Source organism: Pyxicephalus adspersus, chromosome 4 (assembly GCF_032062135.1).
Source record: "Pyxicephalus adspersus chromosome 4, UCB_Pads_2.0, whole genome shotgun sequence".
Classification (NCBI taxonomy): Eukaryota; Metazoa; Chordata; class Amphibia; order Anura; family Pyxicephalidae; genus Pyxicephalus; species Pyxicephalus adspersus.
In genome coordinates, this window is record NC_092861.1 from 67,055,842 (window position 1) to 67,081,461 (window position 25,620).

At 37.1% G+C, this 25,620-nt stretch overlaps 1 protein-coding gene across 1 annotated transcript in view; it reads right to left on the reverse strand.

The window, feature by feature from the left end:
* The window catches only part of LOC140328706 (uncharacterized), an 83,343-nt gene extending 58,534 nt beyond the window's left edge, over positions 1-24,809 (reverse strand). The window contains exons 1-8 of the mRNA XM_072408488.1: positions 24,762-24,809; positions 24,466-24,539; positions 23,313-23,390; positions 22,880-23,012; positions 20,392-20,788; positions 2,935-3,018; positions 1,151-1,171; positions 32-106 (exon numbers count right to left, since the gene is read on the reverse strand). Coding sequence (XP_072264589.1) covers positions 32-106; positions 1,151-1,171; positions 2,935-3,018; positions 20,392-20,788; positions 22,880-23,012; positions 23,313-23,390; positions 24,466-24,539; positions 24,762-24,775 — 876 coding nt within the window. The 5' untranslated portion in view covers positions 24,776-24,809. The remainder of the gene's footprint in view (positions 1-31; positions 107-1,150; positions 1,172-2,934; positions 3,019-20,391; positions 20,789-22,879; positions 23,013-23,312; positions 23,391-24,465; positions 24,540-24,761) is intronic.
* Between the last annotated feature and the right edge of the window lie 811 nt (positions 24,810-25,620).

Here is a 25,620-nt window from a genome sequence, read left to right on the forward strand (position 1 = left end):
AAAAGAGGAACTCCATGCATGTCACACTTACATCTATGCCATCAATGCCAGGGACTCCGGGTGGTCCGGGGGGACCTGCTGGTCCAGGGGGTCCGGGTGGTCCTCTCTGAATAAAACAATAGATCAGTATCAATAGATGCAGGATCTGCAGCTGTTGCAGAACTACAAGTTTGAGAATGCCTAGGCTTCTTGTAGGTGGGTATGATTGGGCTTCTAGCTCTGCAATAGTTATTAGAGAAAGAAAGGAAGAGGGAAAACTGAACTAAGAAAAAAGGAGAGATAAATAGAAAGATAAAAAATCTCCCATATCTCTACCCTTGCCCCGTAATGTAATTATTATACATATATATAAATATTTAGACATGTTTTATTCTGTGCCATGATGGACAGGTGAGTTGATGAGGTAGCAGAATTTGTGGAGTTTGTACACTTTTCCCATGTGTTATAGATCAATGCATCCTTCATAAACTATGTAGAATAAGTTTGCTTTGACATTGCAAACAGGATGAATGTGCTCTTGTTTTATTTTATTTTCGTTTCTATTTTCACAGTAGCCAGCAAGGGGGGTTTACAAAGAGGGCATTGTGAGGTGGAGGTGCCCCTGCTCCCTCCTCTACAGAGTAGGGAGGCGACATCATGTCCATCCCCCTGCATCTGAACTGGTCTGAACCCCTCACATGTGCTGCGTTTAACCCTTTATCCACTGGGCAGGTGTAAAATCACAACATAAAGTCTCCAAGTTCCCTATTTCATATCATGCCAACCAAATCACTTCCTGCTATAATTGGCATCAGATTGGCATTTCAATTATGCCTGTAGACGTGGGATGCCTATTAAATATTAACAGACATTTAATAATGATTTCTGGATGGATGAAGATTTCAAACATTTCTAAATATTCAGCATGTCAGATTCTAGGCACTAATAAATTTATGCTGAAGACATTAGTGCGATGTTAATAAATCCTGATCGCTGGGTGACACAATGTTACTTCTGCAAGGATGCAGAAAAGTAGAAAAGTAACTACTTTACTGAAGTTTTTTAAAAAGTTGTCCAAGCATCAATTAACTCTTTAGATCCCAGCTAATGCTGCAGCTGCTGACATTGAAGCTTAGCATTCAGCCCTCCACATCTGCAGTCCAGATCTTACCTCTAGCAGCGCCTGGCTGACCTGAAAAAGACAAATGAATGAAGTTACTTGTCACTTACTTGAGCTATGGAGATGCTGATGAGTTGGAATATTAGCACAAGCACAAGGGCCCCTCCATCCCTGACCGTCTTAGCCATAGTACAAGCTATGGCTAGGCAAGAAAAGGCACAATTTTAGGACCAGCCAGGCAAATCCCCCAAATGAATCAGCTAACACTAGAAGCAAGGTAAGCCCTGGAGAAGCGTCAGATCCTTATGTTTATTAATATCCTGGGAGGAGGGTTTGATGATTGGACCATGCCTGGCTTGTGGGATGGGAAGGTAGGATGGTAAAAGACCCTTAACCCTTTATCTGGATGCTGTACCTGGAATATAATGCAACCCTTCTGACTGCAGACTGCCAGCAAAGGGTTACTGACCTCACTGAGCACCCTTATTAACTGGGCTAAACTTCCTTATTATTGGACCAATATGAAATTCCCACGCTTACAACCCATTTCTTAGGTTAAGTTTAGTTCCCTAAATTGGCTAGGTGACATCAAGAAAATGTACAATGTTTAGTTTACAATTAATCTTTAGTCCAGCTCATTCTAAAGCAGTCTATGCATAATTAAAATACCCAGAATGTCTATGATTAGTCATACATTTTTAAACATTTATTTGCTGAAATACAGCTTACTGCATAACAATATTTTTTGTGAACATGGTGCCAGGCATGCAGTTTATTAATACTGCAGTATTATGTCAGTTCAGTTGTTTGGTTCAGTTCAGAATTCTTGGTATTTTAGGTTTTGGTAATCCTTTCTGACTACATTTAATATATGTTTTAACGCATACATAAATGTAAATGTTTGATAGTAAAAATAAAATGAATAAAGTAATGTGAAAAGTCATTCATTCTTGTGCCATTCATTTCTTTGCAAGTCAATGACATGTGTTGCATGGGAACTATGTGTGGTATATTTACTGACGGTAATCCAATACTGACACAAGCTGCACCTTGATTAGGAATTATAGCAAATATAAACCATAGTAAACATTAGCGTCTCAGAGTTTTTTAATCTCAAACACACAAAATGTGTCTTTTCTCAGTGTTGGGTTGACACTATTGGGCTGGGGATCCCTCACACTTCTGATAACCCTGTAAATAAAGCCCACTCCCACCCATACCTCCAGATTACCTATACATGCAGAAGTTTACTAATAATATAACACTGAGGACAAACCAGGTTGTAAATAACCTGCTTGAAGAGTAAAGAGAATATTGCTGAAGCTGGTTGACAATCTTATTCAATACAATTTATGCTATCTCTCAATAGGCACATGTCCTCCCAAAATTGATAGGTGGAGAAAAGTTTGCTGCCTCTACTGCACTGAAATAAGTACAAGTAGTATTGTAAGCCTTGCCTAATTTCTCCCCTACTGGACTACAGAACACATCTACCTCTCCTGTTATCATGTTCATACCATTAGTAGGTGTGCTCTCTAGTCAGGCATTGCTGATAACACTGCTTAGGATTGTAGTGCATCAGAGATGTACTAAAAACACAAATTTAGGATCCTGCAGGATTTCTCCCTGGATCAACACTTACTTTTCTGTTTTCAATGTGATATTTTTAAGTGAAACATCAAACATTTTACCATGATTGCAGCTCAGGATGGAAAAAGGTTGAGGATCTCCACAGTTGTCTAATCAGTAAATGAATTTTGTGTCCTTTTTAGAAGCAGCAAAGTAAATTCATGTGTTGATGCCCAAACCCCCACAACCATTTTCTATTCACTTACCGCTCTCCTGGCTTCCAGCTCTGTGCAAGCCTCCCTCTCAGGCCGCAGAGGATCACAGTGAATTAACATCCACTGGAGGTCAAACTGTTTCAGAAAATAAATTGTGTAAGGCTGACTTGTTAAGTAATATTTTCTGCACAAAACAAGCAGTGATGGAAAGATGCAATTCACATGTCTAAGCTTTTCAGCTCCTGTACATAGGTTATGTCATGAGTCAGAACAGAGTAACAAGTTCTTATGATACCACGCCAATATCTCAGCAACATGAACACTGATGTAACAGCAAATCTATCAAATCTTCTTTGAGTGATAGTTTACTGATATCAGGGTTTGTATTGTATTGACATCTGCATTGTATTGTTATGTTCAGATGATTGAAGACTTTCAAAAGATGAGCAGTTAATATGCTGACAAAACAACTGTAAGTGAAACAAGTATAAAAAGACAAAACATCATTTAAATTAGTACAATATCACACAAAGTACACAGAATATATTTTGTATTTTACGCTAGTGAAAGAAAACTATTATGAAAGCTCAGCAGAGAAATAATTGAGTAGCAGTTCAGAACTGTCTGTCAATATGGAGGATTGCAACTCTGGGAATCATGGAGAAGGAACATAAGGTTGCTGTAATTGGATGTATATATCTGCCTAAATATTAAACATTGCATGAGAGAAAAACGGGGCCATCACTGCCTCCTTCTGATAATGCTGTTTGCCTGGTTATCTTGACCTTTATTACTTTGAGAAAGTATGCAATTCATGAAAATCAAGTAAAGTAAGTGTTCTTTCACACCTGTGGCCTTCAAACCATGTGGCTGGAAGCTGCTGATGTGCGCCCAGGAGTGGCAAGCCACATATGTATGTGGCTACTATGCAAATCTTCAAACAGATATTCAGCGAAAAGTAATGTGTCTCTTTTGGGAACTACGCTGATAGTTTCGAATGTCTCCTATTCACTTGAATGGGAGAAGTTAGGATCACGGAACTTTGTGAATCATTATAGGTCTGAAATGGTCCTTGGAAGTCCTTATATACATAGCTGCTCTATGTTAGTAACTATCAGAACAGCTAGAAAACCAGATCTGCAGAATAAGAGGTTAGCAATGGTTGCATTCATATTTTCTTCAGTATAGGTTTTAACCAATTAAGCAAACAAGAATAAAGCTAGTACATGCAGCCTCAACTGACGTTTGAAGTCATAAAGGGGTCAATAAATGAATCTCTACAATGGCATCATACAGAGTCATGTGGAGTCATCCTATATTTAGAGCTGATACAGATCTGCAAATTGGGAAGTGATAAACAGTTCATCCTCTAAAAGCCTTGAATGTCACAAAATGTTTTAAAGCTCCAGAGCTTAAGCTCTGAGTAACACTGATGCTAAAAAGATTTATCAAAATTTCACAAGGACATCAATGTTAATGCTGCAGCCAAAGCACTCAAAGCCATTGTGAATTTTGTACAAAACTGTAGCAATAAAAAGAGGCGCACAACAAAAATTTGTGTACTGTGAAATCTTGAAAAAAAGCAAAAAGTTGTTGAAAAAGGAGAGATTGGTTGCTACTGTTTGATGCATCTGTTTCATAGTGCTCATTATGGTTCAATGAAAAAGCACTTAGGAGGGAAATAGGTACAAAATGCTTATTGTGGTGTTGAGAAAATGATATAATGCGAAAGAAAATGTCCAGTCACTTCCATATATCCAAAGCTATGAGGTAGGGCTGACAATATGACACTTTTAAATGATGTCACCAAAACTGGGGTCCAATGGAAGATTATGCTTTACCTCTTCAGTTAGAAATGTGGAATATAAAAGGTAAGAAAATTCTGGCTCTTAAAATAGATAATGATGTTACTGTGACCTGACTTTTCCTGACATAAGGGCTATGCTCCACCCACCACTCCCCCTATCAAAAGAGTATTCCCTTAGCAGCCACAGAGTCCTATTGAACATTTGAATACCAGTTGGCAGGGCATGAAGTCAATGAAAGACAGGCTTCTGTAACAAAATAAAACTAGGTAGAAGTTGAACTTCAGAACCAAAACATTCAAATATATTTCTCAGTAGCCACAAATGCCTTTTCATACCAAGATATTACCTAGAAAAAGTAGCAGTGAAATTACTGTGCAGCACATAGCCTGAAGCAAGAAAGCATAAAGAGGGGAAGTGGGTACAAAACCAAGCATCCTGCACATGGAAAGCGAGCAGCAGTGACTAATCTGTAGTACAGGAAAAGCCTGCACAGTAGTGAAAAGAAAAAGTTGTTTCATACTGGATTTACATGAAAAACAGCAAAACTTCAAACAAGAATACACAATGCTCTTTATTTATGCAATATCTGTTAAGCTTTTTAAAAGTATGTATATGTATGTATATACTGATAGAACATTTTGCACATGTTGGTGGAGCTGTGATTCTGGTTCTGATATTAAGTTTGTAAAGCTACAAACTTGCAGTACAGAAAAAAGATATGACAGTTACATGGACCCATAGTGGGTATAATAGGATTTTATAAGAGAAAAGTACCCAAAACAATAATCATTTCAGATTGGCTGCAATTTGCAAATCACTTGTTCCTACAATAAAAAAAATCATATTTTACCTTCTTTCTTTTATTCACTGTAGTATGGTGCAATACAACACTATACATTTTACAGCAATACGTTTTTCTGTTCCCTCTTTGTACATTTGACCATGGTAATATCAATGCTACAAGCAATATATTCATTTGGTCTTTATACTTTTTATCCTCATGCATTGCTTCCATTCCCTTTCATAACAACAGTGCAAAGACCTCATGTAAACGTTACCTTACCACATATTATTTGTAAGTGTGTGTAAATACTATGAACTATCTGATCTGTGTCACAATATATTCAGTCAAGCATTAAATCCATGCCTCTTATTAAAGTATTGCCCTTTAGAAGGATCACCGAATATATGATGGTGTAATTACAGGCGAACCTCTTGGTTCACATAGGGCTGTATTTACTCTGTGCGCAGATGGAATGAACTACACAAGGCCGCTCTCTCTACAACTGACTACTATGATCCTGTGAAATGTTTCACCACTGTGAGATATGTAGCTTGGCCTCCATAATGTAACCAATGATGAGGAGCTAAAGTCTCTTGCAACTGCCTGCTGTATGTTAACTGCTATGGGAAATAATGAATTCCTTTCATACATAAATGATCATTGCTATGGAAACTGGGAGACAGAACACACTGCAGCTGGAAATGGCATGCACATTATTTCTGCAGAGAAGGGAATGCTAGAGAAAAATACGTTTATGCCACCAGACTCACTCATTTTGCAGAATCATGGCCATTAAACTGAGGCTTTGCTGCCCTCTGCGTGCATGATGGTTATTCTTACTTTCACATAGAAAATCAGCAAGGCAACATAATGAGCTGCTCTGCCACTACTCAGCATGCCATGGGTCCATGCTCCATTGGTTCTCACTTGGGCTAACCTAATTGACATTTACAAATTCAGCCTCTCATGGTAGTTTGAGAAGAGAAAAGTTATGCTTTCAAATAATATGTAGATTACTTTGTTGAAACAAAGATCAGTCGTAGGCTCTTTCACATTTATTTATAGTATTAGGCCTCAGTGCATCAGCCTTGCATAGCATAGCCCTAGGAAAAGAAAACTTTGAAGTAATATGTTTAATGGCTACAGCCAGCAGGAAAGCCATTGCTGCCTGCAGAAAATACTTTTTTTAGGAGTTCACCTTGCTGATGTGAGGAACCCAAACATGCAAAATAAATGACCTACAGAACTTTAAGTCACTGCTTGTTATTACTGTATTTTTACTTTTGGTCTAGATTCTGAAAGCAGTGGTATGAGAAGATAGAAACAATCAGCTGGTATTAATCTACCAATGCAATATCATAAACTGGGATTCAAGATGCAAACAGTGTACGCTATCTTGTCAGTGGGGACACAGAACATCTTATGCATTAACCTATTCTATGCAATGGACATATTGGACAAACAGTGCCATGTATAAGTACCTAATAATAATGTATCTAGTTTGTAACTGATGGTCCCATTATGGATAAACTCTATGATGACCTAATAGATTTCATGCTTTTTCTTGGGCCATGATACTTTTGTCTCAGAACATTTGCTGAGTCAAGGATAAACACTGCAGCTTCTCTACAGATTGTCCAACAAGGACAGGTAGACATTACAATTAGGGAGAGACCAGTTCCTGTATGGTCTGTATGGCTATATACCATGCAGTGCAGCACAGATGGACCAGGTCTATCTATGTTTGTGCATTGGTGTTAAATGATTAGGAACACTTCCTTATAACGTGTAAATGTCATAAACAGAAGCACAATTTGTTTGGGAAAGTGTAAAACATGTATCAATAGTAACAGGAAATCACCCCAGTGAAGGCATTCACTATTATCCACTCTGATGAAAATTGTAATCATTTTTAAGTGGAATTGGGCTTCAAATGAAACCAACACCATCAATCTTACTATAAAAGTATTATTACATTTTTTTAACTGAAGCTAAATAAATTAGCATCTGCTAAGCAGTCCAACCTTCCCTCCATATTGCTAATAAAGCTCTTACAGTAGCCAGGGGCTTATACAGCTATTTTTTGATGGGATCCTGATCCCAATTGGAAATTAGCTGAAAAAATGTAAATTGGAATAGTTTACAAAACATCTATCTGGTCATACAATTCTCAGGGAGAATTTAATTAAAGCCCTTTATTCTCCTATACACAGACAAATTATGTGTAGGTACATTAAACACCTTGTTTTAAACATTCTTGTTATAATTACTTCGACTGCAAAATCAAAACATGACTTAAATGGTTCTTACCGATTTTAGGATTTTCACTTACCAAGGTAAATTATCACCTTGCATAGGATAATTTGCTCTGCCTAGTGAATGCGTGAAAGGAATAGCAAATCACAAGCAAGGGAATCCAAACAAACAGGATTTTACCTTGCACATGATTGAATGGTTAGTCAGCAGAGCTCTACCTCTTTTACTACACTAAGTGAAATGTCCCTTACAAGGCTATAGTTCACTTCACTGCGAACAACCAACGGAAGGAGAATTTGGCTTTTAGGTTGGTCCCTTTTTTAGGGCCCATAAGGCAAACTAGGTATGGAGAGGCAGACACTGCCATGGGGGCAAATATTTTAGAATTTTAACAGCAAGGAGAGGATCTTTTAGACATTGAAAATACAATAATATTTTAATTGAAATGCTACCAGTGAGGCAAGCTGATCTGATATCTCCTTAGCTGATGCTAAAGATGCTAAAAATGTGTGACCCCTTGATATGAGAATACCAGCCCCTCAGGGGCATTGGGACCTGTGGTGCCTCTGGATGCACAATTTATAGGGGATTTTTTTTCAGTGAAGGGGAGATTACAAAACACAAAAAAAATACAAGCCAAAAATCAGTCTTGGGAATGCTGAACTTGCTGAAAGCACAGGTTCAGGGCTTTTTATAAGCTAAAAGACTCTGGCAAGGGCCTGACATGCCCCACTATACACCAGTAAATTTTCTTTTGTATTTTGTGTAACAGAATAAATGACCAAACAATGGGGAAAATGATCTTTCCCTGAGTTATAAATAGGATGAATAGTGAAGAAAAACACTTTTCTATAGAAACCAATGTTGGACTGTTTTTGCCAGATAAATGATTCTTAAAAATGGATGAAAATTACGTTCATGGAAACGTTTAAAAGTAAATCAGGGTCAAGAGGCAGGAGAAAACATGAGCAAATGTTGGTCAAATCAACTTGTAGTAAAAAAAGATATAAACGTTCCCCTTAGAATTTGTTTTCTTTTTTGGCTGGTGTGTAGCATATCCTTTACTGACACTATAAAAGGGGTTTTGTTCCCCTGGAATGTGTGTATATATGTGAGTGTGTTTTAAATCTGTTATCCAAAAACACAGCTACATACACAGCTTAAATACATACACAGGAACAGTTTTACATGTCCAATAATTTCTGATTCTGTTCAGCCAGTCATGTAGCCCCCGATAACACAGTAGTCAATACCCTCACTTTTATGTAAAATAGCAAACTATACAATTTGGTAAAGGATTGTTTCCAACCTGTTAACGTTACTAATGTTAGACTGACAGAACAAATAGACCCTTATCGGCTTATTGGAATGCTGACCCTCTCTCCCCGTCTGTTTTGCATAAGGTTACAGAAAGCCAATGTAAAAGCATATTCAGGTACACATGCTAGTTCTATGTTATGCTTTATTACTGAATTAAACTGTGTTTTCTATATCTGCCTGGAGTTGTTCTGCTTGGAATTTAGCTTAAATCTCTTTCTTTTCTCTGTCTGCTGCTGAAACATACAGTACAATATAGATTCAATTTGTTCTGCTTGGATTCATGAGGTTTCTCAAAATGCTGGTACTTGTTTTCTTGACCTATGTTAGGAGAAAACAATGCTGCAGAGAAGTTATATACAAGCACAAGCATGAGCAAGTACAGAACAGAATAGCTCACCCTGAACCACTTTAATCATCAATTTCTTGCAGATGAAGCAAGGGTTTTGAAATTTGGACTACATTTTACATTTCTTTAATGAACATGGAGCAGAATGGAATTTTCAAACTCTGGTCTGCAAAGGTCGCTAACAAGCACATGATACAATCTGCAATGGTCTAAACAGAGGCAGGTATTAATTTAAGCTTAATACACCTAGTTCACCTTTATTTCTGTGAAGAAATCTTTAAAGCAAGTCTTATTAAAGGTCTTCAGTATTTGTGGTAGTGGTATGCCCTTATTTTGTGCATATTTTGTGTTAGGGCATACTACTGCCATAGATATTACTAATACCGATTACTGATACTAATACCAATATTAAGGCATCATTTTCCCAGTGACACCAAGATACAGTGGCCCAGTGGCTAGCTCTCTGGCCTTTGTAACACTAATGCTTCAGTTTTGCATCTTGGCCAGTATATTACCCGCATAGAGTTTGTATGTTTGCTTGGTTTTCCTTCAGACATTCTGATTTCCTCCCATATCCCCCAAAAATATATATAGTTAGGGTAATTGCTTCCCCCAATTGGCCTTAGACTGTGGTGAAGACATATGACTATAGTAGGGACATTAGATTGTGAGTTCCTTTGGGTGACAGCTATAGATATTTTGGACTTTGTAAAGCACTGCGCAATATACTCGTGTTTTATTTAAATAAAAGTTACCGGTAATAAGGGTGAAGGATTACATATTCCTGACTACTGATCTCTATATGTTATGATGTAATCACCAAGTCAAGACATAAACAAAACTTTAGTGTGCAGTAAAATGTGTTAGGAGCCCAACTGTAGTTTCCCATTTTAATGTCTAGGTTAAATAATTGTCCTGAATAAATGATCAAATCATAAGATTCATTCTTGTTTTTGCAAGTACAGCACGCCAGCACCTCCTAACCTCTGCTGTCCCAGTGGCATGCAGGAGATCCAGACTGTCTTATTCTACCCCAGCAGTCTTACAACCCTTCATAACCAAGAACTGCGCTACTCATGGAGCTGTACACACCTAATTGGTGCACTGTCCAGGAGTATGTTGTAAATCCAAACACTGCTCTCACAGAGAACACACTGTGTCTTTTGTATTCTACTATAAAATGGGAGGTTAAAAAGGAATGTTGACATCATCATTTATTCAGAATCCTGATCTAAATTAGTTATTAAAGTAAGTGGCTACAGTTGAGCTTTCGGTGTGTTCATTGACTGAACAGTTGGCTGCCAGTTGTGCATAACACCTAACTATTTTATTGAAGTTCTGCTAAAAGGTAGGCACACAAAGTATTTGTTTTATGCACACAGTAAAAAAAATATGTAAAGAAACTCTTATAGTGGAATAGCTGTTTTTTTAAGATTTAATTTGTCCAAGACACACTGGCCTAGAAAACTGAGCCATAGACCCAACCATTTGATGCTAAAGAAAGTGAGTTTGTTGAGAGATCATCTCTCTGAAAGTTAAAGGGTAAAGCATAAATGTATATTTCAAGGATATTAATCTGAAGCACATTTTTATTTTCCCCAAACAATAGCTTAATAAGAATAAATAGAGGGTTATGGACTGACCTAGTCAAACCCCCTGGTTTGAATCCCCTTAACATAATGTGGGGAGATTTACAATAGGCAGTTCAAGGGTAACCACAAACATCTTGCAACCTAAGGAATTTTAGACCAAGGAGTGGTCAAATATTTAACAGAGTCAAGACTGGTGCACAGTCATGCAAAATGCCTACAAGAATATTTTTGTCAATTAGGTGGGTAATACTAGCTTCTAAACTTACTTTATACTATGATGGGTAAACCTGTGTGATCCAGCTAACCTAGAATATATCTAGTCCAGGACTGAAAACATTTGACAAATAATAACAAATGGTTTTAGGAAATTAATTCCAGATTTGCTGGATCATCCAGGTTCACCCATGATAGCCTACTTTCTTCATTCTTGAAGAGCTTTAATAAATCAAGCCCATTAACTTTCTCTATGTGTCTTTTTCTCAATCCTGTGTATGTCCACTGATTACTTAATGTTGGTAACTTTTATATCAGCAACTATACTACCCATTGCCTACTGAGTACATCTCTGTCAGTGACAACATACCAAGGGTATATTGTGTGATCACATGTCCAAAATACTGATCTATAATGTTTAAAATGTTTCGCTCCTCCAACACCTTTGATAAAACCTTATTGAATAAAAAAAGATATAATGATTGCCAACTCAATTTTGTTGACAAAATCAAACAATTCCAAGGGGTCTACTTACTTGTTCATATGACTCTAGGTGAAAGTGAGAACAGCTGGAGCGACAGTCATTGTAAAGTATAAAGTAGTGTAAAGTTGTGGACTGTTGTTGTACCATACTCTTTAATTATTTAACTGTTACTTAAATAGCCAGAAATATTTTTTTATCACATCTGCACATTAGTGAATGAAGATAAATCATGTTACATGCTAAATATAATCATGTTTCCATTCTGCTCTCCACCTGCTACTATCTTCTACTCCAAACTATGATTCTCACTACATGCACCCACCCACATACCATATTATTTAAAAAGATAATGAGCTGTTTAAAAGATTTAATATTGGGATTTTTGTTTAGCGATAAGCAGGATGCCCAGGAATAGGAAGGGCTGTCCTCACATAAATCTACCGATAGTGTTATCTAAATATAGGATTGACCCAACACAGATCACAAAGAGATTGTATAATGTGTTAGAAAACAGCTTGGTCAATATCTCATTTCCAACCACCAGAAGTGATTATTACTGCACCTCTTCTGGGGACAGTTGTTCCAAGTGATGCTTAAATCAGTCACAGTTCTTGCGTGTTATGCAGGGGAATGCACCATTAGCCATATTCTCCAGTGGCTAGAAATGGCACATATGGTGGAATGTTTAAATGATTTCTACTGTTACTCCAGGTGTTCTTAACAGGAGAAATTTGCAGAAAGTGAGCACAAATAATCCCAGAAGCTAGTCAGATTAGTATTCAAAAAGGGTATTGATTTGTTTAAAATTCTAGCATACTTTAGCCAATTTGGCTATGTCATGCTGGGTGATAATAATTGTGCATAATAGCCTTATGTGTGCAGAATGTGTCATCTAGAAAACTTAATTTGCACATGCATACATCAATTAACCCCATGCTGAGTCTTTGCTACATACAAAATAAATTCATGCCCCTGTTTTAAATATGTCATACTGGTTAATAACTAGGAATTATGTAATTAGAGATAGTGTCAGATAAAATTTGGAGAACATCCCCTTTGTGAAACAGAACTGTTCAGAGGTTGCCTTTAATTTTAAAGTTCATTATTTATATATAAATGATATGGAGTTATTCAAAAGAACAGAGCAGTGTACCAAGAGTAGTAAACTATAGCAACCAAAAGTAATTGTTCTATTAGACATAGAACTTCTGGATTATAGATTCTAGATCTGCTACATATTCACTATAACAATATTTTTTTTCTTCTTTTAAACAAACCCTGTAGTCCTATTAAATGCATCGATTTCTTGTTGCATCAATTTCTTGTGCATTGGGTTCTATGGTAAACATGAAAGAGATGGAATCTATATGTAGTTGGATCAGAATATGATCCACATGTATATGCACTATATATATAGTATAGGCATGTGTATTTGGTCACAGATATCCCATTTAGATCATTCTGAAATATTATTAGGCTATCTTTTATAAGTGTGGGTTATCACGGTTATCTCCAATGATGGAAGTGTTTGGCCAATCTTTCCCATACATTAATGGAAACCTGCATCAGATAGTTTGTACATGCTTGTGTATGGTGAGATTGTTTTCAACAGAAAGATAATAATGACTGGGTATTCATGGATGTCTATGACCAGCCTTATTCATGCATCATCTGGGTGACACATTACAGTAGATGTAAACTTGGATGGCATTTGGTTTTATATTGCTAAAACAAATATTCATCTCATGTAATTTAAATTAGTATTTATGTACCAATTCCAATTTTTTGTTCACCCCATTCTAAACCAACTCATTTTTCACCATTATTTTTACAGTTAGCCAGGAACATAAATGCAAAGCAGTACTTCTTGGGTACCTAAAAAGCGTTTTAGCCACCCAGGAATTAAAAAAAAAAGGATATAACATAATCAACAAAAGGGTGCCAAACAATAACAGGACTGACAAGCAAATCATACAGCTAACATGGTTAATACTTTCAATATATTATAGGATTTTACAGATTGGGTATAAAGCTTAAAAATTAATATTAATAAACATTACAGAAATGGTCAATCTGTATAGTAGCAGATGTGTGTCCTGAATAGATTGTCAAAGCATTGTCTCAAGACTTTTGAGTGTGAAAGATGATATCACTCCAATTTCTTTCTACTATACTTCATTTACAGCATTTTCAATACTCCTAAGGGGATTCTGCTTCATGTTACTAATGAAATGTGTGCATAATATGACATTTGTGTGACACAAGTTTTTATACAGTTGGCAGTAATGCTGACTGAGTTGCACAACTGCATGACAGGTTCAATTTACCAAGCAAGAATTTCATTGTATAATAATGAGTTCTAATAGAATACTAAAGGAATTTTAAAGGAATACTACAACATATATAGAAGGCATGTGGTAAAATGTGGCATGGGCAAGAGTGATCAGATGATCATGTACTGTAATCAACCAAACAATTCTTTTATCAGTATTATTATTAATATTATTACTATGTGTTTATATAGTACTGACATTTTATTTAGCTTTTTACATATCATAATCCTATATCCCCAACACATTCTATGGCCATTTTTTTCAGTGGGAAACTCGATTAGCCTAACTGCAAGTTTTATGGAAGCTGGAAGAAACCTTGATATGCATAAACATATGAATATTTGGCACCAGCAGCAGACTCATCATAGACACATTGTGGGCCATTTTCCAACAACCATTTTCAAACAGCTTTTACAAAACTTACCAGATGGCTACCTAGGATATAAACTCATAATAGTAAACTCCCCTGAACCATATTTGCCCTTGATGTCATGGGGAAGACACTTTAAAACTGGTACTGGTTATATTTCCCTCATTGCTCAACCAGCAGTTACGCAGCAAGGAGGAGGGAATTGTGAGGTCAGTACTAAACATTTGTCCTCATGTAGGAGTAACCCAGGTTTTTGGGGTCAATATTCTCAGATAAAGCTAACTAATAGACGGGCATTATGGTTGGCTCAGTGGCTAGCAATCACACATCTGCAGTGCTGGGGCATAGGTTCAAGTTCCAACCTTGACACTCTCAGCCAGCAGGTTTTATGTTCTCTGTGATTGCAAGGGTTTCCTCTAGAACCTCCGGTTTCCCCCAGACTTAGGCCAACAGGTCGTAGAAACTGTCCTATGTGTGGAAAATAAGCAGCACAACCAGTGAAGCTCATGGTGCAATATGGAAATTTGATAATAATATTAAAGAGGAAAAAAAATGATAAGTAACCATTAAAGTGCTAAGTTTATACATACAATACAGGTACAACATTCTTAGGAACACTCAGGGAATTTTTATTTGCAAAGAGGCGGAGGAAATGTCATATAAAAGGTAATATTTTAACTATAGAGAATGGTACAGTGGATATATCTTCCAGTTAAATAATGGATATAGCTAAATGCTAAGGAATAATATTCACTGGGGTGAATGTCTACTAATTTAGCTTGATAAATTGAATTAATGTTTTCTAAGAACTTTAAGGCTAACTTTAGGTAAATATTGGGCAAATGTCCAGCAAACTTTGTTTAATTTATTACAAGTAATAGTTTTTATTATTTAGGTAAAATGTGTCTTTGGGTTTTTTATTAATACTACATGTGGCAGGATTTTCCAATAGGCATAGCTGGTTTGTACCAATAGGTGGGACTCTGGGATAACCACCAAGAACTGCTAGGAGTACCTGGCATTTTGACAGCAGTGTCTCAGTCTTTGTTGCAGGAACAATGACAGTGGCTTCCATATAAACAATCCTGCTCCTTTTTATATGGAGTATTGACAGCAGCTCAGGTGTAAGGGATTGTCTCAACAGAAAGGGGAGCCAAAGGGACAAATGAGCCATATAACTAAAATTCAAGATCATTATCCATGTTTCGACCCAGTTTCCGATTTAAAAAGTCACTAGAAAGGGTTAGAAAAAAAAAAACAACTCAAGTTGCAATACATATCTCCATGCCAGCTCTTTCCCCTGTATGTAGTAATTTTTAAATATATAGAAAAGTAATTTTTTTATCCAGAAAAGATGATGTACTATGGGTTGTTGTCTGTTTATGGGTGGGACTCAAAGCAGATGGGGAAAATAAAAACCTTAGTTCCCCCAGCTCTGCAGTTTTTTTTCGTATAAAACTGGGGAAGGAAGAAGAGATTTATAATACCTTTGTTAAATCTGTTTGAATTGAAGATTTTTCTTTTCTAAAAGATATTATGAATTCAAGGGCAGACATGGCGAGGTGCAAAGTGTGCTGCTGCACTAGGGCCCCGAACCCAAGTAATTTGGCAATAGGGCAAAGTCAGTTCTGCACAAGGGCCCAAGGTTGGCTATGTTTGCCAATGTTAATCTACAGTTACTCTGATCCATTTCACAGATTAGAAGATTATAAATAAAGGTCAGTGCGGTTGATTTGCTGAAGGAGTAGAGCAGTGTTTCTCAACCTTTCAAACATGAAGGAACCCCGTGAAAAACTTTCAGGTCTTCAGGGAGCTCCTTCTATAGGTACTATATAGTACATTAGTGTGGTGCTCAGTGGGAGAAATGCCTCATACTTTGCTGCCCATTGGGAAAAATGTCACCCTTACAGATAGGCAAAAAGATCACTGGTGTCAGTGGTAACTGACCTAGGAGGCACAAAATGCTCATTGCTCAAGGAACCTCTACCAACCTCTGAAGGAACCCTGGTTGAGAAACACTGGAGTAGAGAATGATTACCTAATAAACATGGCAATACTTCATTGACATACAAAAACCCAAATATGTGCAAAAAAAATTAAAAAAGGAGCATTTGCTAGCATATGCTTGGATGATTAAAATAAACACAACTTTACTATCCACCGAGCTATATTAACATTTTCTACTTTTTCGTAAATCACCCTCAATCTGCAAGCATGCAGTGTCAGAGTTTCAACGTATAATGGAAGCTTTCTAGAAGACGTTTATTCGTTCTTGCAAAAAGACTGTTCTAGCAAAATCAATTTCATTACCTTTATCTAGTTAATATAAAATATCAAAACCATTTTAAATAGGTTAACATGTAATTCTTGCTGCAGATTACCATTTAATTACAATTTGCAGTGATATACAAGAAAATAGGTGACAGTAGTGTGAAAAGATTATTTTTCCCTTGCCTTTTTTGTTATCACTGCCTCATGATTATATAAAGAGTCTTCTGTTCTGTGAAATGGCCAGTTTATAACCTGGAATATATTTAAACATTAGCTCCTCCAGCAGAAATGCTGAGGAGTATGAAGACACAGACAACACATATCTTATTATATTCCCAGTAATATTCTTAATGTGGAATGTCTGCAGTCCAGAACTGGAAACCTCTCACATACTTTACACAAATGTTAAATGATTGCTGAATAGAACACCTTCCTGTACACCTGAACCTTAAAGTAGATATGTCAGTATAGAAATGGGGCATTGTCACTCTAGATTTGTTTGTAAATGTGCAGAGTCTGTGGCTGCTATGATTAACCTTGGTTAACCAATAGTTAAACTTTTAGGAACATTTATTACCAATATATTTCTTTTATCTGTCAATTAAATATACTGATTATGGGTGGGAGCCTTGATTCCAATGAAAATGTATGTGATTTAATGGTTCTCTAGATTCTAAGGCTAGGGAAACATGATTTGTTCCTTCCCTAGAGCATTAGCATGTCAGAGATCATAGGAAAAAAGATTTTATTGAGGGGGAAGAAGAAGGGACTGTATGTTACTTATTGATAACTTGTAATTTGGGAAATAGAGAAAACTGATTATATATTTGCAGGATGTTATCAGGCATGCCAAGTGGGAGGAAGTGAAGAAGAAGGGGCTTTTGGATGGCTGCCCACAGCTCACCCACATACCACAACAAAAATACTCCATACTAGAAGACAACACTTTATCTTCATGCTGGATCACTGTCTATTACTTTACTTCACTAAGACAGACAGAGGTCATAACCATTGTGCATATGAAAGTCCTGGAATAAACATTTCAAGCTTCGATCACACTGTTCACTCCACTCAGACATCTGGAAACACCAGCAGGTCTCCCCTTACCCCTGAGGAAGCCCAGTTCGGGCAAAACGTGTCGGGTGGGACACCTTACCACCATCGCTAACCTTGTATGATACTAATTTAAATTGCTATTTTTTGCGAAACTAGCGGTTATATGTTATCCTAGGATTGTTTTATAAAGACACAGCTTTTAATCTTTTAAATTATGTTGTTGGAACAATAAACTTTTGTGTTTTTAAATTTAACTCTGGTTGCCCTTCAAAAGCCCTTCCTGGCTTTCCCTCCCTCCTCTTCTTCTCTTCCTCCCACAGATACACGATATGTAATCACAGGCTGGGCAAATAAGAGTCCACTCCTCTTTGATTATCCATTGGGGCTATTCTTTCGGGTGGAACAAACTAACAAACTATCTAAAAGATATCTAAAGCTAAACTTCCGGTTTTTTAAAGATGTGCACACCAAGTTTTCCTACCTCATCCCTTTCTTTTCCTTTGGCGGAGAATGCTGTTTACATCCCTCCTAATGAGCATTAAACCCCAGCAGCACACTGGTAACCTCACTGCAAAGGAAGATTTTTTTTTGGCTGGAGTTTGGCTTGTAATTATATATGTTCAGACATAAATATGTTAGATACAGCTGGGGTTTATCTACGGGCCAGTGAGATCCTATTGGGCTTTCTCTACTGGTAGCTCTACAGCCCTTTGGGAATTACAAATTCACAAAAACCATGAAGGTGTGACAGTGCATTACAGACTACAATGTTAACGCAAAATATGCTAACTGAAAATATTTATATAATATTGGAGAAGCTGTCCTATTTATGGAGCTGTAACCTCCACTCTCACCCCTCCCCAGCATCACTAGAACTACAGATAATTATCTTGATAGCAATTCCACACCACTTCTTCCTTGGATGCAGCTTGCACTAGAATCCATGGTGTTGTCTGCCACAAGATCATGAATAGTGACTTCACTTTTTTTGTAGGGCGATGGGTCGTGTATTGACCGCCTTCCCCCTTCCATTTAGGTTTTTAATACAGCCAGCCAGTAGTGGATGGACCTGCTCTCACAGCTCTGCCTTCTGCACAGGCATGTGCTGCACTGTAATTATATCACTAGTTTGTTAATAGTTTTACAAGGTTATATCTGGGTGTGCAATGACATTTAGTGCACACATAATGAATTTTTAATCCTTTGAACCTGAGATGATCCTCAAAACATGGTGGATTTAAAATATTACAATTATAGTGAATCCATGATATTTTAAATATATTTTTCACTGTGTTATATTTGGTTCAACAAGTTGATAAAGTAGTAAAATAATAAAAGTAGTAAAATAATAAGGTCTGATAGCATGCTCCGTCCTTTAAAAAAAAAAAAAAAACGATTTAGGGTTACAGGATTTCTATACACAATTCATCCCTATAGCAGGAAAAAGCCACTTGCATAGAGAAACTTATAATATGGAATGTTAAGCTTTTTGGTTAGGTTTGCCTAAACTGATCTAATGTAAGATCTCCTTTCGATCTACTAATAACTAGCAGTGGTCCGTCTTATTACATACAAACTGATTGGATAGTTTCATCATTGGAGAGATTTTCCATTACTGGAACATAATCTGTGAAAAGTGAGTAACTTGTCCAGTGAGATTTAGCACTGTGGTTCCTACAGTCACAAATATTAAAGCAGAACAAATAAATGTCAGCAGGCAGGTTTTGCAGAAGGTACGAGTGATATCTCTTCTGCAATAAAACAAACTTACCTTCTTGTTTGTAATCATTTCTCTAATATAGAAAGGAAGTCTGATGGGAAATAAATGAAGCACTGTGCGCTGGCCAATCAAAGTCCGTCAAGAAAATTGTGATTATGTAGGTAAGTTTCTTTTGTTACAGTTAATTGAAGATTGTCTGTCCCTTCGGTGATAAGAAACCTGTCTGTGTGCTATTTCTTTTTTTTTTTTAGCTTCAATTTTGTTTTAATGTTCTAAGCATGTACTATAATAAATTGAAAAGGAATGTAGTTCACTCAGGAATGCATATGGTGTATTATGGCATGGCAGTTGTTTTGAGTTTCTTCATCGAGGTCTAAAAAGTAAATTTTCTTTTAAATCCTTAGTGCTATTAAAAAAAGCTATTGCCACAAATGTTCACCAGAATACCAATTATTTGTAGGCACATTAGATAAGATTTACCTAATAAAAAAAAAGATTACCCACTCTCATTCCCATGTTAACATATCTATAAGATCAGCTTAAAGATATTATTTGCCCATGTTTCCAGTTCTTTTGCTACTCAGGCCATATCTGAACGTACTCAATTCCTCACATGACCATTTGCAGATCTAATCAGCTAGTTAGAGGCTGTAAGGTCCAGAAAAATTCAGTTTTATTATTACCAAAATATGATATTAAATTAAAAGAGTAACCATGTTTCTCTATTTCATACAGGTAATCAGAGAAATGCATTTTTAGGAGTAGTCCTCTGAGCAATGTTGGTTGTTATCTCTAGGCTCCAGGCTTCCTATGCCTGGAATTGGGTCTAACAAATGTGCTTGGAAATAGCATGTTAAAATCAACACTGAAAACCACAAATAACAATGTTTTTAAGCTACAAAAAAAGAAAAATGAATGCCAGCCATAAATAAACATAATTTTGTTGAAAACTTACCGGCACAGATATTTCATGGTTACTCTTCAGCTTTCCCAGTATAGTGTAGCCATCAACATTAATTTTTCCTCTCGGAACCAGTGTGAATGACTCCACCTTGATACAGTCAATGTAAAGAGTGAGCCTAGATTTTTCCACACTGAACATAATTTTGTGGAACTTGGTGTCAAACAAGAAGGGCAGCTGGTTGAAGGTAACGGTGTGCAACTTCCCATCAGATCCTTTGTAGGAGAACTCAAGAGCCTTTTTAGGGCCATTAAAATTAATGGAAGCTTGCTGCTTCCCTTCTGAGTCCACAATTTGCCAGATAGTCCAATACTTATTCTTTGAGCCTTCTTTCATTCGGAAAGTAAACATAAAGGAATATTCCTCGGGTAGTCCACTACTATAGATGTGCCTATAGGATGCAACGTTGGCCAGAATACCGGTTAGTCAGCAGAGAAAATATTATAAAGTGGATGCAATAGACATGATCAGGGATTGTGTGAGTGGGGATAGTCACTAAAAAAATCTCCATTGAATATATGTACAAAAAAAATGATGAGAAAAAGAGGTTTGACACAAGGCAATGTCTCAGGGATTGGATATAAGGGGAAATCTCCTTGATTAAGATACAATCAACAATATAACATTATAGAGAGTCTTCCCCATCCCAGCGTCACCCAAAAAGTTAAAAACAAATTCTCCATGGAGTTCTTTTAGTCAAACAATAAAATATCAAATATTAACTTCCAGAGTATATGAAAGTAATCTATCAACAATTATGAGTCTCTTCATACATGCCATTGTGTAATTTCCTGTCGCTGGATATGATCTTTTTTAATTGTTACCAATGACAGATGAATGAACATGCGCTGTACACATAGCTCCATTTGGTTCTTTGAAGAGGGGAGGGGAGACGACAAGTTATCAGCACCACCCCGCTGTACTCTCCCCAACTCACATCAGTCATTCCCCACTGGTCATTCATTACACCCCTAGGGTGGATTGATAAACGTCGTTAGGGGACGACTGTACACAGGTCAGATTTTTGCCCAAGATGAGCATGACTGTTCATCTTAGACAACCATTATCTGCTGTGTCTATGTACCCTTACACCAATTGCTTTTGTTATTACACTATAATGAGGAATTACACCCACTAATTTAATTGGTTCCAAAAAAGAGACAATTAAACATTGGATTGCGAGCTCCTTTGATGGACAGTTAGGGCCCTTTCAGACACAGCTAATTAAATACAAGTTATTACTAAGAGTAACATCCTGCAAAACAAAAAAAAACATGCCTATGTCAATTTTAGGCTAAACTTTCAAGCCCTCAGTTAGTTAGGCATCATAAATGATCATATGTGCAGAACCATGAAAATAGAAGATGTCTCTATGTTCAGCGATAAAAGATAGCAGGGTTTAGGTCCACTTTAAATCCAGTAGTTAGGCAGTCAGAGCATTCAACAGAAGTTAAACTTAAAAGCCGAATGAAAAAGTAATTTTTTTTTCTACAGCAGCCAGTAATGGGAAGCAGTGTGCAGGCAATGAAGCCAGTTTCCGAGTGTGTTTTATAGATTATTAGGTTATTATATTATTATTATGTTTTATAGTATTTTATAATAATAATTTTACAGATCAGTTATTATTATTTCAAGTAGCATAAGTTGGCAGAAATATCCCTTCAATTAAGAATTTTACAGATTCAATTAAGAAGGCTTCAGAAGCTGCTATGTTTTACTTTTTCAAAAAAATCTCCCCTGTTGTGTGTTGATTCCCCCACCTCCTAGATTGTAAGCTCCGGTGTCACTGTATTCATCTGTCATTTGCAACCCCTATTTAATGTAGAGCGCTGCGTAATATGTTGGCGCTATATAAATCCTGTCTAATAATAATAATAATAAAATACACTTGGATGGTTTAAATAAAACCAATACCAGTGTAGGCAGCATAATACCATTGATTTGCCATTAGAATAAAAACAATCATGAAATTATAGTGTGCACTTTGTCAAGTGTTTACCATGGGTATATTACAATAATTATATTAATAAAATGAATGGCTAGTTGATGTTCAAATGAAACCTCTATAATAGCAGCCTGGGACCAGTGCAGACGTCTAATGCCATGCACTATATTTCAGCACCACCATAGTGAACAGCGCAGGGCCCCGCATGTACATAACCAATCTGCCCACACGATGGCGCTCGGTGACAATAAATTGAGATCAATGTAACGTGTAAGTACATTTCAATACATTGTAATACATTGGACTTTGTTAACTTTGAGTTCAGGTATCTTCATATGAGTATTTTTTTTAGTAACTGAAGCAGTCCAATTAGTCAACTGCATGCTGATAAGTCACAGCACTAATTAGACGTACATATTCAATCAAGCCTGCTATACAAAGAGCTGTCCAGTGTCCTAATTTCATACTTTTCACTGCATCTGTGTCTTTTTTTAAATCTAATCAATGAGCAATATATAATAAATTAAAAATACACACCTTGTCAAAATTCTGAAGTCAACATTTGGCCCCAGCTGATAGGCTACTTGGTAGGGAGAAGTGCCCACCACTGACTGAATAGCCCCTACAGAGGCAGCTCTGTCTACTTGAAACTTGGAAATCAGATCAAAGCCTAGAAGAGGAAATGGGAAACTCATGTTTATGGGGTAACAGATAAACAACTGTTAATGACTTGCCTTTGATGGTGATTTGTCTTTACTTGGAAGCAAATACAAAATCATCATGGAGGGGCCGAAAATTGGGCAATCGTTAAGGGGCTTTTAGCATTATATTTTAGAGAATAGAGGGATGGAAATATCACAATTAACAATTAATAAACACGATGTCACAGATCATTATGTGAATAGGCTAAGGGAGTCTATAGTTCATAAACCTAGAACCTCCTTGGTAAAAAAAGTCCCTTTTTACGTACCTGGAAGGTCATCCTGTCCCCCATTAAGAGGTGGGCATTTGTGCTGTATGTTGTTGAATTTTAGATTGAAAGGGAATCCTGGAACAAGACATTGGTTCATGTTACAAACAAGGTGCAGTATCAGGACACATTTGTATTTTATATGCTTGTATACTAAATTTTAGTTATGGAAAGTAACACATGAGAAAATCCTAAATGAAATTAGATTACCCTAAATGTAGGTTATATGTAATTATGTTTATTATCCTTGACAGAGATCATTAGTTCTTTTAATGGGCTGCCAATAATAGATCTTTGTTTTATGTATGCCCATTACAGTCTGGATGAAGTGCAATTAATTCCATATGTTGTCTACAGTAGGGAGCTGCTCCAATTAGGAACACTGTACATCCAGTCTTTTCCCCAAAGGTATAGTAATCACAGCAGTTATATAGTAATGCTATTGCAACCACATCCATTAGCGAGGAAGGGGTGTTGGGTATAGGCCATTATGGGATGGGGCCATCCAGTAAGTAATCTTCCCTTCATTGGGAGGAATGTCTGCAAGGGTTTGAGGCTTTCCTGCACACCGGCTGCGGTTTATTGACATTTACAAGAAGTCGAGTGGGGAGATCAAATAAAGGACCACCTTAATCTAAACACTCAGTGGTCTGCTTGTCTGAAGGCAGCTGCTGCGAGCAGGAAAAATAAACATTTTGCTCTACAAATGGGCTCAATATGACCCAAAAGCAGCATGGAAAATGTTCCTGAAGTCTGGTTTGTGGGGCTGGAGTTGTGGCCTCTGGACAGAGCACCCAGTCTTGCACAGAGAGCTCTTTCTACACAGTGACCCAGGCTGTACAGTTCTTTCCTTTAAATAACATTCCCCCTTGAAAAAACACCTTTCAGTCCTAATGCAGCATGTACTGTATCTGCAATTACAGCTAGCTGGCTGCCTGCCAACCTTGCAGGATCAAAGGGCAATTCATGCAAACCTAGTGAGCTCCACCTAGTAGGCTGACTGTGGAAGAAGCAGAGTAGCCTGTGCTTGAGGCTCTACATAGAAAACAGCAGGATAAGGATCTGTGAGTTACATGACAATGTATAATCACATACATCACTGTCCAATGCAGCAGATGGATCTGTGCTCTCTGCTTTAATCCCATTCACTTACTTGTGTAATGTTCAATGGTAGCAGATACCAAGGGTCCCAGCAAGCTGATCACATACAAGGCAAGTGGAACTTTCCTGTTGAAACAAACTTTACTTAGTAGTATATAGTGATATGCAATATATAAAAAAATGCATGGCTGAAAAAATGTAGAAGTGTTGCATCCACAGTGTCATATATCTCCCAGTGCAGGTGATAACAGCTAAAGATGTCCCAGCTTTAGTTTACAGATATGTGACAGTAATTGAACTTCCCTCATCCACTATAGTTCTGTAGTGTAATACACTTTCTGCTCTTACCAGATGCCCTTCATGGTTCCTTTTTGGTTGGCATTAGATCCCTGGTATCCCTGGGCACTAGTCTTTTTCACAGGCAATCTAATTATTTATAGGGTGTTTAATTCTCTAGTATTTCAGGCACCAATCAGGAAAGGACTGCTCAGCCTGGGTCTCCTCCCTCCAGCTATTTGCATGTTTCCACTGTGCCTGTGTGGAGGGGCTGCTGCTGGAGGAGGCTCACTGAGGGGTCTGACATGGCTCTGTAATGAAATAACTTCACCAAACATGGGACCTGAATCATGGACTGCACATCTTTATTCCATGTCATACCTGGAAAATACCTTAATTATGATTGTTGTTTGTATTATTACTGGCAGAGCTTGTGTCTAAATCTGAGTTTTATACACTTAAGGTTTTTGCAAGCAGTTATACTGTATTGGGAAATCCTGAAGACGTTTTATTAAGAGTACAATAAACAAAAAGGATGCACAATAGTGTACTGACCCACACAAACCAGTTAGGATAAGGTTTCATTTGAATGTTGCATAGTGGTGCACATCTTTCCTGATCAAACCTTTTATTGATTTTCATTTATAATACCATCTGCTCAGTATCATTTCATATATTTTTGCAGAGACATTTCATCTTTAAAGAGACAGTTAGCCCGGACTGGTGATTTCAGTTTTGAGTAACACAAACATTGACTTCCTACTATATTTATGGAGCATATGAGCGGATATTTAGAAATAGGCTGCATGGGTTAGTTTTATCTCCTGCTCTTGAGAGATTTAAACACTTGCTGGCAGCCCCCACATTTAACTAGAGCTACACTGGAGATCATTAGGAGTAGTAGCTGATCTCTAGACAAAACTAAAAGGGG